The sequence below is a fragment of the Pygocentrus nattereri genome, chromosome 10 (assembly GCF_015220715.1).
Source record: "Pygocentrus nattereri isolate fPygNat1 chromosome 10, fPygNat1.pri, whole genome shotgun sequence".
Lineage (NCBI taxonomy): Eukaryota > Metazoa > Chordata > Actinopteri > Characiformes > Serrasalmidae > Pygocentrus > Pygocentrus nattereri.
The window spans coordinates 39856829-39870123 of record NC_051220.1 but is presented as its reverse complement, the minus strand read 5'-3'; the positions used below and the strand labels follow the sequence as shown (position 1 = coordinate 39870123).

At 40.9% G+C, this 13295-nt stretch overlaps 1 protein-coding gene across 1 annotated transcript in view; it reads left to right on the top strand.

The window, feature by feature from the left end:
* gabrr2a (gamma-aminobutyric acid type A receptor subunit rho2a) overlaps positions 1 to 12150 on the top strand; it is a 43178-nt gene extending 31028 nt beyond the window's left edge. Inside the window, exons 5-9 of the mRNA XM_017711268.2 lie at positions 1135 to 1217; positions 2276 to 2416; positions 3371 to 3523; positions 6137 to 6345; positions 11307 to 12150. Coding sequence (XP_017566757.2) covers positions 1135 to 1217; positions 2276 to 2416; positions 3371 to 3523; positions 6137 to 6345; positions 11307 to 11615 — 895 coding nt within the window. The 3' untranslated portion in view covers positions 11616 to 12150. The remainder of the gene's footprint in view (positions 1 to 1134; positions 1218 to 2275; positions 2417 to 3370; positions 3524 to 6136; positions 6346 to 11306) is intronic.
* The last annotated feature ends 1145 nt before the right edge of the window (positions 12151 to 13295 follow it).

Sequence of the window (13295 nt, the reverse complement as noted above, 5' to 3'; positions counted from 1 at the left end):
TCAAAGACCTTAATGATTCTTTGTTTCTTCACTCATTGTCCATTTTATCATTGACCATATAAGAGCACTTTGTAGTTCCACAGTTACAGACTGAAGTCACTCTGTTTCTCTGCATAATTTATTACCCTGTTCTTCAGTGGTCAGGACTACTGTGAGATTTTAAACATGGTGTCCACTCACTGTCCACTCTATTAGACACTCCTACCTTGTCTGTCCACCTTGTAGATGTAAAGTCAGAGACGACAGCTCATCTGCTGCTGCACAGTTTGTGATGGTCATCCTGTAGTCCTTCATCAGTGGTCACAGTACGCTACCCACAGGACGCTGTCAGCTGGATTTTTGTGGTTGGTGGACTATTCTCAGTCCAGCAGCGACACTGAGGTGTTTAAAAACTCCAGCAGCACTGCTGTGTCTGATCCACTCAGACCAGCGCAACACACACTAACACACCACCACCACGTCAGTGTTACTGCAGTGCTGAGAATGACCCACCACCCAAATAGTACCTGCTCTGAGAGGGTCCATGGTGGTCCTGACCACTGAAGAACAGGGTAACAGAGTATCAGAGAAACAGATGGACTACAGTCTGTAACTGTAGAACTACAAAGTGCAGCTATACAGTAAGTGGAGCTGATAAAGTGGACAGTGAGCATAGAAACGAGGAGGTGGTTTTAATGCCGTGGTCGATTATAACTATTTCTTATATTAGAAAAATATAAACATTCTACAGTCTTAATAAAGGAGCTCTTAATAAAGCAAAGCTTTTTGGTTCTCTAAAGAACCATGTTTGAAAATGAGATGTGTGAAGAACTTTTTCAAACTGCACGTAATGTAAAGGTTCTAGAAAGAACTTGTAAATGAGAATAGAACCCATACATTATGTTATTTAAGCCTTTAAAACACATCTCATCTTCAAGCATGGATCAATGGGGAACCTAGAGTGGTTCTTTTATGGCAGTCTTTTTAAAGGCTTCTGAAGGCCTTTTTAACATACTCTGATTACTCAGTGAATCATCTACATAATCAGTAGATTACTAATATATATATATGGCAATGGCAACCATAATGTGTATACCTTTGAGTGCAGTGAGTTAGCTGTAACCTCTTTATGTGTATTGTGTTTCCTGTTGCCAGGGTGACGGTTACAGCTGCTTGTAACATGGACTTCAGCCGATTTCCTCTGGACTCTCAAACCTGCTCTCTGGAGCTGGAGAGCTGTGAGTTTTTTTACTGACCTACACAATATGTATTCACTTCACTGGCCGCAGGCAGGTCCGGCTATTCAAGAACCTCTTCACACGCGCGCTAGTCCAAAAACCTCCTACATATGTATAACCACTTTCATCTGCTTATGAATTTTACAAGGAAGGAAACATCCACACAAGCTGTCAGCTTTTATAGTATATCAGGTGTTTGAATTTTGCAGTGTGAACATGTTTTCCAAATGGTTTAGGAAAGAAGAGACATCATTGAGAACTAGTTAATGATGAAAAGCTAGTTAATACTAAATTATAATCGCCATTTTTAATAATAAAGACCTCCTTGCATCGGCTCTAAGGGGGTCCTGGACCACTAAGAGCCACTGCTGTAAATTATGAGTCTGTTATGTTTATTTAGTGTGTAGAGCAGAGGTCAGTAATAGGCGGACCACGGTCCCAGTCTAGAGCTGGACGCTGTCCTATGCGGACCTGGACCTAAAACCGATAAACTATGGTGAATTAGTGAATTTTGACAGGGTGGTCCTGTTTTAATCAGCATAACTTTTCTAGCCTTTATGGTACGAGTATAGCGGCCCAGGAGACTCAGAGGTCAATCACATGCGCTGTAAATATCACACGTGGCGCTACTCAGCCAATCAGGTCTGTGCATTACGATGAGCTCTGAGACTCGAGTGAGTGACGCCACACAGGGGAGGGACGAGGAGAGAAACAGCAGTCAGAGAAGAAAGTGAGTCAGAGGGAAGTTATTCCACATGACGTGACTCTAAAAAGAGGAAACTGACAGTAAATATTATTGAAATCTGACCGAACTGGACTTTATTTGATCTGATATCCAGTTTGACTGTATAAGATGTTGATATTCCTACTCGGCTACTTCAGTAAACAGCATATGCCACTGAGTCACGATGTAACATTATGCTGTTCTGGACCTTCGCTTGAGGAAATTTTCTCTAACTGGACTGGAACTCTTACTGACTTTTAATTATTTAATTAGTTAATTAAGCCCCTGGTGTAGAGATTCAGTCTTTTTGCTGATGCTGAGTGCTGTTTTTCAGATGCCTACACAGATGAGGATCTGATGCTGTACTGGAAGAGCGGGGACGAGTCTCTGAGCACGGACGACAGGATCTCCCTCTCACAGTTTCTCATCCAGAAGTTTCACACTACCTCTCGTCTGGCTTTCTACAGCAGCACAGGTACGACAGACGTGAAGTACAACACATCTGCACCGAGTAACAGTAAAAGTGCTACATGGAAATGGAATTTCTTGGCCCAATACGATAACTGATAATACTTTATTGTGGTCAATAGCGATATTTTAAATGTCAATGTAATTATTTACATTTTTAAATTTTATATATATATATATATATATATATATATATATATATATATATATATAATTTTAAAATGTAAATAATTACATTAACATCATTTAAAATATCGCTATAAATAAAATATCGCTATTGACCACAATAAAGTATTATGTGTATATTTTACATTATTTAGCAGAAACTCTTATCTAAAGTTATTCACAACAGTATGTGACAAAAATCCAGTCGTATGCAAAAGTTTGGGCACCCATGCTCAAATGACATGTTTTGTTGATTTTGTAAAGGTAAGTAAGTGAACACGTCCTCTACGTAGAACGTTTTGTATTTTGTTTTATCTTTTTCCAATATGTTAACCAAATAAATACAATGCACTACTCAATAAATAGATAAATAGAAATTATGTTAAAAAACGCAAAAACAAAATAATATTCCTTTACACTATTTGTTGTACTTGTTGTGTCCTATAAAACGTGACTCAATTATTATTTAAAATAGTCTAAACACACCTTCCAGTTTATAATATTTCCATCATTTATATTAATATGACAAGCATTTCCTTTTGAATGGTAGCATTAATACATAAAAAAGCCGTTCAGAGTGGCTTGATGTGAAGCGGTTCATTGTAGAAAAACTATCCAAATCCTCCAGTGGACTTACATGTGTCTTCTGAGATTTTATGTGCGTAATATTTATATATGTTTATGATGGTAAAATAGTGGTAAATCTGTGTAACAGATTGAGTGTGTGTGTGTGTGTGTGTGTGTGTATGTGTGTGACTGCTTTGATCTGATCTGTGTGTTTGTTCTCTCTCCTCAGGCTGGTATAACCGCCTGTATATTAACTTCACTCTGCGACGCCACATCTTCTTCTTCCTACTGCAAACCTACTTTCCAGCCACACTGATGGTCATGCTGTCCTGGGTTTCCTTCTGGATCGACCGCAGGGCTGTGCCGGCCAGAGTCTCCCTTGGTAAGGCTGTGAATACGAGGCATTAACCCTTTAAAGCAATGCTGCAGCTTTTTTATCCTGGTCTCTATCTGCTGCATCTGAATCATCATTGAACTTTAAAATATGTGGGAACAAAACCGGTAACACTTTACTGTAGGGTGCTGTTCATAAGGCTACATGACACCTATATAAGATTGTCATTACAACTGACATAACCCTGCATAACAGTTTATAAATGCTTGTTCTAATACGCGTCATTCACTATAAAGGTTACATTGGCCACTTTTAATCAAAGGCAGCTAAAGTAGCCTTTAAGACAGATATGTAATAAGCATTTATTAACAGTTATGTAGGGTTATGTCAGCTGTAATGACAGTCTTATATAGGTGTCATGTAGCCTTATGAACAGCACCCTACAGTAAAGTGTTACCACAAAACCTTGTATCTCCATTTTTTTCGTTTTTCGGTTTTTGACATGATTTGAAAGTGCCTGTTGTCCTTTACATTGTGTGTAAATTTCATGATGAACGGACCAAAAGTAACGGCCCAAAATGACTTGGAAAAAAGTCTGGTTCCATTGACTTACATTAAAAGTGAACCAGGTTTTGTCCTTCTCCTGTAAAGTTAATATTTTGGACATACAAGGTTTTGTTTTGACAGCAGTGATATACTAGTTATGCTTATATCAGAAGACAAAGGGTATTTCTGCTCTTTGGCTTCCAAACAGTTTTTAAAGGGAAAATTACTGGACGTGGACTACATGAAACACATGCATCAAATAGCAGTTATGTTGAAAATTGCATTGCTTTAAGCTGCCGGCTTATTATTCAATTATTCATTTATTAATAATATATATAAGATATAAGATTTATTATTCACTACTACTATATGTGTTATTTGGTAACTACTAGGGCTACAATATATTGTTAATAGATATTGTTAAATGGTTCTTTGCAGGCTGAAATCATTCTTCTGATTAGTGGAGAATGTGTTTTATAAGGATCTATATAGAGCCTTTTTGAAAAGGGTTCTATGTAGCACCACCAACAGGGGTTCTACTGTTGTAATGATGTCAAGCTTATTGCAATGGAGGAACCCTTTTTGGTTCAATATATAACCATATACGGCTTGTCCTCCATCAATCTGAAGAGCCATTTCATGTGCAAAGAACGCCTTAAGCATGCCAACGGTCTTTTGAGCGTTCGTGGTTCTATATAGAATCTTTACACAGTCTTTACTAAAGAACCCTTAAAGAACCTTTTTTAACCCCTTAAAATGTCAGACTTGTTACATTGCAAAGGCTTCTTATTATACAGTAATTACACTCTCAGAAATAAAGGTACTAAACCATCACTGGGGCAGTGCCCCTCTTGTCACTGGGGTGGGACCCTCAAGGGTTCATCTCAGTACCTTTAGTCAGGGAACATAACCGAACCATAATCCAGTGAAATGAGATGTTCTAAGCTGTACTGACTCCACATGCCCCGCCTCGCCTCCAGGCTTTTATTTTTCCATTATGTTAGACAAATAAATAGAAATTGTGCACTACTGAACAAAAGAGGAAATTATGTTGAAAACATGCTGTAATATGCTGAAAGCCCTTGTCCACTTGGCCTGGTCATTTCATGCCATTTTAAATATGTATAGTAAGTAAGTATTTAGTTATAAAGCACATATAATGTATAAAGTACAAAGGGGGTGTGTTTAGAATAAATAAGTAAATAAATAAATAAAACAGCATAAGCTAGTTTTTAAGGTGTGTTGCATTACTTTAATCGCTAAAGTGAAGGGCTTTAGTTGAGTCCTTGGAGGGGTGAGGGGCCGACTGGACACCGTTGCTGACTGAGTAGAGAGTGCCCAGAAATCATTGCTTGATGACTTGATGCATTTCCCTTTCCAAACCCGAGAATACTGGTGGACAAAGCTGTTTACAGACAGTAGCGATAAGCTACTTAAATGCTTAACACTTCAAAACTATAATATTCGGTTTGCTGGGCTTTAAGTTATAAACGCCTCCACCAGCCGACAATAACAAAAAAGGCACTTCTCCGAGTTAAAACGCAGATAAAGCAAACCTCTCAAACTTCTAAAAAAAAAAGTTTTGCATTGCAAAGTTTGCATGGCTAGCCAGTTGGCTCCGTGAGGCTAACCGAGCTGGGGGCGTAATTAAATCAGCAGGAGGAAAGAGTGCAGTTTGTATTTGTCTGTGTCGCCCGTAACCCACAGTGGAAGGATGGACAGAAACACCTGTGGATGTTTTCTGATCTGAAGCAGCTTGGTTTTCTCCTCTCTCTCAGAGATGAGAGCTTTAAGTGGTGTTTATCTGATGGGGACAGTCTTGGTGGTCTATCAGGTCACACACGGTCCCGTTTTCCCCTGTATCTTTTAACCATTTCCCTCCTGAAAATAAAATGACTCGTATTTTTGACTGTAAATGAAACTGTCTCCGACTTTTGAACTCCATAGTAACGACTGAGAAACGAATCTGCAGGTTCTTTCGTTATGAGAATGAGAAACTGAAATGTGGACCTTCTCACAGACTCCTGCAGTTTAAGGGGTTAAACCTGGGCAGAACTCTGGATGCTGCAGGGCCTGGTTGTGCAGATTTTAACAGCATGTGTTGATCTCACCCAGGCATTACCACGGTGCTCACCATGTCCACTATCATCACCGGAGTGAACGCCTCCATGCCCAGAGTCTCCTACATCAAAGCTGTGGACATTTACTTGTGGGTCAGCTTTGTGTTCGTCTTCCTGTCTGTGCTGGAGTACGCGGCGGTCAACTACCTGTCCACGGTGCAGGACAGAAGAGAGCGCAAAATCAGAGACAGAGTCAGAGAACAGGTAATGATAGAGGAGAGCTAATGATACAGTGATAATATACACTTACACACTACATTGTTATTAGATCAGATGTTTCCCAGTGATGGTCCTGGACTTCCCCAGATCTACATGAGTGTTTAATCTTCATTTGAGTCTCACTGAAGTGATATTTTAGCAAAAATTAATAGATTCACCCAATTTTCTCAATTGTAATTGATCAGCCAAGACGTGTAGTAGTGCAGGCTTATAATACATCTACTCACTCATTCTACAGGTGCCTCAGACTGCTTTGAGTTATCATTTAAGCTTACCGATCATAACCGGCATAACATTAGGATCCACTCAGACCAGCACAGCACACACTAACACACCACCACCACGTCAGTGTTACTGCAGTGCTGAGAATGACCCACCACCCAAATAGTACCTGCTCTGTGAGGGTCCATGGGGGTCCTGACCACTGAAGAACAGGGTAACAGAGTATCAGAGAAACAGATGGACTACAGTCTGTAACTGTAGAACTACAGAGTGCAGCTATGCAGTAAGTGGAGCTGATAAGATGGACAGTGATTATTAGGATATAAATTGAGACAGTCATCCTCTGCAAAATGATCAAGACAGACAACGTTGTTGTGATCCGAATACAGGTTTAAGAACTGCATGTGTGTTACAGAACCTTACGGCTTGGATTTTTCCTGATAGAAATATAAATACCTTATAATAACCAGCTGAGCTACTTTCTAATATCACTTAATCGTTTATAACAGTGACTGTATTCAGTGTAAACATACAGTGGCTCTCTATGTTTGCTTGGTTGGAGACCACAATGTTTTCAAACCGGCATGTCGCTACAATGAAAGTACATTGTTACGTATAACATACTGTTACAGTGGATATAAAACACACCCCTGTTATAATGCCAGGGTTTTTCGTCATGTAAAAAAATCTGACCAAGATGAATCCATCCATCCATTTTCTAAGCCGCTTCTCCGTCAGGGTCGCAGGGGGTGCTGGAGTCTATCCCAGCAGTCTTCAGGCAGGATACACCCTGGACAGGTCGCCAGTCCATCACAGGGCAGACAGACAGACACAGACAGTCACTCACACCCAGGGGCAATTTAGCATGTCCAATTGGCCTGACTGCATGTCTTTGGACTGTGGGAGGAAACCGGAGAACCAGGAGGAAACCCACGCAGACACGGGGAGAACATGCAAACTCCACACAGAGAGGACAGCGGTCGCCCGGCCGGGGAATCGAACCCAGGCCCTCCTTGCTGTGAGGCGACAGTGCTACCCACCACGCCACCGTGCCGCCCCAAGATGAATCATTTCAGATTTCTTTCCACCTTCAGTGTGACCCATAATCTGTACAATCCCATCGAAAACCAAACTGAAACAATTTAGAATATGGAAAAATAATAATAGGAAAAAAAAAGTGAAGAACTAAAATAATGTGGTTGCATAAGTGTGAACACCCCCTTATAACTGCAGATGTGGTTGTGTCCCGAATGAACCAGTCACATTTAAACGCATGTTAAATAGTAGTCAGTACAGCTGCCATCAGTTAAAGTGATTCCGATTAACACCCCTATAAGGTTCAGCTGTTCTACAAAGATCTCCTGACATTTTCTTAGTTGTATTTAACAACAGAAGCCGTGGTCCGTAGAGAGCTTACAGCACATCAAAGGAATCTGATTACTGAAAGGTATCAGTCAGGAGGTGGGTAGAAAAAAAAATTCCAAGGCATTAGATATACCATGGAACACCATTACCAAGAACTGGACCTACCTCAAAAACTGATGAGGAAGGAAATCAGTCCCAGAAGCTGCCAAGAGGCCTACAGCAACATTACATTACATTTACAGCATTTAGCAGACGTTCTTATCCAGAGCGACTTACAAGAAGAGCTTTGTCTGTCTAGAGAAAGTATCTTTGCTAGTTACCAGTAGGTTAGAGAGAAAGACGGTCCTGAGCTCAGATACTGCTAGAAACAGAAGTCACTGTAGATACAGAGAGAAAAGGGACAGAGTTAAACACAGAACTCCGTACAATACAGTAAACTACAATACACAGTGCAATACAATAAAATATGATGTACAAGTGCAGCACAATATATTGCAAACTATACTTAATTCAGTGCTGATTTAAGTGCTGTGTAAAGAGATGAATCTTCAGTTTGCGTTTGAAGGCAGTAAGAGACTCTGCTGTTCAGACAGCCAGTGGGAGTTCATTCCACCACCTGGACGCCAGTACAGAGAACGGTCTCTACGCTTGTCTTCCACGCGCCTTGAGGGATGGCGGGTCAAGCCGAGCTGTACTCAAAGCTCTAAGGGCTAATTAAAGGAGCTTCAGGAATTCCTGGCAAGTACTGGTTGTGTCATGCAAGAGCTCCAGCTCCAGTATTCTTCATATGTCTGCCCTGTGGGGTCAGGTGGCGAGAAGGAAGCCTTTTCTTTTTTTTCCAAAACCTACATCAAGTCTGCCAAAAGTCTGTGGGAAAGCGTCTCTGATGAGACCAGGTTTGAACTTCTTGGCCTTAATTTCAGAAAGTGTGACAGTGCGCATCAACGAAAGACCACCGCACCCACAGTGAAGCATGGTGGAGGCTGCATTGTGCTTTGGGGCTGTTTTTCTGCAGCTGGAACTGGGCCTTTAGTCAAAGTGGAGGTAATTATGAACAGTTATGAATATGAGTCAATTTGGGCACAAAGCCTTCAGTCCTGGGCTAAAGAGCTGAAGATGAAGAGGATTTTCACTTAGCATGACAATGACCCCAAACATACCTCCAAGTCAACAAAAGAATGGCTTCACCAGTAGAAGATCAAAGTGTTTGAATGGCCCAGCTAGAGCCCAGACCTGAATCCCATTGGAAAAATTGGAGATGCCCTCATAATCTGACAGCGCTTTTGCAAACAAGAGTGGCCAAAGAGTGGCCAAGGCAAGGTGTGCCGCGTTGACTCCTACCCAAAAAGACTGAATGCTGTCATAAAGTCAAAGAACACTTTAACAAAGTATTAGTTTAAGGGTGTGCAAACTTATGCAACCACATTATTTTAGTTCTTTACTTTTATTTTTCCTCCTCTAAATGGATTGAGTTTGTTTTTCGGTGGGATTGTACAGATTATGGGTCACACTGAAGGTGGAAATAAATCTGAAATGATTCATCCTGGTCTGATTTTTTTACACGACAAAAACCTGGCATTTTATTAGTGGCCTGTAGACTTTTTATATCTACTGTATCTATGCAGTTTCATCTAAACATGGACAAAAATGCATAGCATGGCTCAAATCAGTTGTTGTGCCCATCTTGAAGCCTGAATTGTGTCTCTGCTTTTGTCCGTTTTCATACATAACAGTGTATTATCATCACATTAGCAAGTGGTGGGTGTGGTGTTACAGTGGAAAAACACTAAAATGTAAAGTGCAGGGATTCCAGGAAACGGATTAGGATGACGTCAGTGAATTACTCAACTAATAACTGTTGACTCTCAAACAGTAATTTGCTTTCACTGAGATGCATTGATCTCCCTCAGTCACCAAAGTGCTCTCTGACTAAAGGTGGCAAAACTCTTCCATAACAAGATATTTTCACACTACAATTTACATAATTAGTATGTCCAATATTTCATTGTTCTGATGCAGGAATGGACAAAAAGCACCAGCAAAACACGAGAGCCACGGTTAAGAAAACAACTAGACCCCAACGGCTTCTTGTGACCAAACAGTTCATGTAGTTACTGCACTGGTTGTTGCTGTCTGCAGGGTCTCTGTAATTGGTCTAAATCTGCCTGTTTATGATCCACGCACTTGTTCAGTGTTCTAGAAGTGCTGTCTAGGGCTTTTGACATCATTTATCACAATTTATGACGTCTTCATGTTTTCCACTGCTTCTCTCTTAAGGCCACAACACCATGACCTAATAAACACCAACAAACACTGACACTCTAGTGCTGGCATAGCATTGTAGAAGAGTGTGAATAGGGTTCCACGTTCTAGAGCATTGCTAATGGGGCTCAACATTCTAGAACTGAGTGAATGAGGCTCAACATTTTAAAGCAGTGCAAATTTGCCTCTACATTCTAAAACACAGTGAATGGGACTCCACATTCTAGAACAGTGTGAATGGGGCTACACATTCTAGAACAGTGTGAATGGGGCTACACATTCTAGAACAGTGTGAATGGGGCTACACATTCTAGAACAGTGTGAATGGTATTCCGTATTCAAGAGTAGTGTAAATGGGGCTCCACAATCTAGAACAGTGTGAATGGGGCTCCACATTCTAGAACAGTGTGAATGGGTCTCAACATTCTAGAAGAGTGTGAATGGGGCTCCACATTCTAGAACAGTGTGAATGGGTCTCAACATTCTAGAACAGTGTGAATGGGGCTCCACATTCTAGAACAGAGTGAATGAGGCTCAACATTTTACAGCAGTGCAAATTTGGCTCAACATTCTGAAACAGAGCAAATGGGATTCCGCATTCTAGAGTAGTGTAAATGGGGCTCCACAATCTAGAACCGTGTGAATGGGGCTCCACATTCTAGAACAGTGTGAATGGGGCTCAACATTCTAAAACCGAGTGAATGGGGCTCCACATGGTAGAGCAGTGTGAATAGGGCTCAACGTTCTAGAGCATTGCTAATGGGGCTCAAAATTCTAGGACGGTCTAAATGGGGCTCAGCATACTCAGCTGTGTGGTGGAGGAGAACATCTGGAGCAGAATATATGAAGGAGAACAACATAGAACAATACATGGAGGAGAACCATGTGAATGGGGCAGAACATTGCAGAATGCTGTAAAGGGAAGAAAACGCTCTAGAGCAGTATGAATGAAGGAGATCTTGGAACAGTGTGAATGGAAAATAAGTGTACAGTGTAAAAGGAAAATAACTCTACAGAACAGTGTAAATAAAAGAACATGTTAGAACCTTTTATCTTTAAAAAACAAGACCTAACTGTGTTCTCTCTGCCTGTTATAGTCTCTGCCCTGCACGTGTGGGATGTCCCACACCAGGACCATGATGCTGGATGGAACATACAGCGAGGCAGACACTAACAGCTTAGCCGGCTACACCGAGGCTCCCATGGTGCCTGAGGAGGAGCCAGAGAAACACGAGCATATGGTGGTGCACCTGTCCGTCAGCAGCGAGTCCACTGCCACCAAGAAGAAGGGCATCCGCAACTTCAGCATCATCCAGAACACTCATGTCATTGACAAGTACTCCCGCATGATCTTTCCTGGATCCTACATATTTTTTAACCTCATATACTGGTCAGTCTACTGCTGATCCCACTTCCCGTCCAACCCCTCACGCACCAGTTTGGACTTGAAGACTCGCTGACCTTCTCTGGTCAGCTTCTTTTATGCTGACTTTTCGGTGCGCACAGGCACATTTGCCCACGTGAGACTGAAGTACAGCTGCCCTTGTGAGCTTTCACTGCTGAAACTGTGAAAATGGGAATTTCAGTCAAACGTTCTGCATAATTCAGTCCTTAGATATAAACAGTCATCCAGAGTGGTTTGGTGTGGAATGGTTGATTGTAGATGCTCAGATTTCTTTACAGTGGTGGTGATAGGAGCCAGGAACCAAATGTATCTATTTATTTATTCATTCATTCATCCATTCATTTATTTGCTAGGACAAATATCCACTCCACCGCCCCCTTTTTGGGGATACATATGCTCCACCCTCCTCTTTTTCTCTTCTCCAAAGTTGCCATCCCACAGACCAGCCCCCCAATGAGCCACCAAAAGAAATAAGTAGCTATTTTATCTACTTTATTTACTGTCCAAAACCACCTGTATTTAAATGTTTATTCTGATGTTACATATATATATATATATATATATATATGTGTGTGTGTGTGTGTTATATATATATATATATATATATATATATAACAATAAAGTAGCGATGGAAATTCTGACCAATTTTGATATTTGAGTATCCATAAGAGGTCATGAACAGATTTTTAATGAACACCAAAAAAACTAAAATTTCAAAAAAAGATTTCACCTCCACATTTAACCCATCTGTGCAGTGAACACCACATACACACTAGTGAATACACACACTAGGGGGCAATGAGCACTCTTGCCCGGAGAGGAGGGCAGCCCTGTCCACGGCGCCCAGGGAGCAATTAAACATTTTATTTAATAACAAATTAAAACAGCTGAGCGAAGTCAGTAGGTTTTCGAGGTGTAAAAGTATCAGAGGCTGCCTCTTCAGATGAGCTAACTGAGCTACCCGGTGTCAGTGATGATACAGATGGTGAACTCGTCGTCTTCTCATCTTTCAGAGTAGCAAAGAACAACATAACATTCGCAATTATGAGCAGAACTGTTGTGTTTCACTGAACTGCTTATTAGTCTGTTTACTCTCTGTCTTTCCACCATGAAATATAACCAGTACCCAAATAGTGATTCCAGTGTTTAGATAGTGGCACCTCGAATTGAAAACCAAGTACTCGAGTCCCTGTGAACACCACAATGATAAAAGACACCTGGCGCATATTTTAGACAGCGATAGAAAGTCTGTTAGTGCACACGAGACTTTGGTTCTATATGCTGAACTTAACACGGACTTGCACACGGTGAAACTCCTCGGGCAGCAGATAAAGTATCAGCTTTCCTTCATGTTGGCCCCGGTACTGCACCCGTCAGATTCATGTGGCTCAAAAACATTTTAGGCCAAAGCCTTCTTAAAATTACTGTGAGAGAATGACATCAAGCAGCGTATTCATATCCATTTCATGAGTAACTTTCTTTGAGTATTTAGAGGCATTAACCCTTTCAGACGTCTGGTTCCTATCACCACCACAGTGAACAATTCTGACTCTCTCAATCACCTCAAACGTCGCTGAATGGCTTTGTTTACATCTTTATTTATTTAATTATGCCAAATACAATGACAAATCAGTGGAGTTTTGCTTCAAGGAGTTAAAATCTCTTATTTATTAAAGCCTTG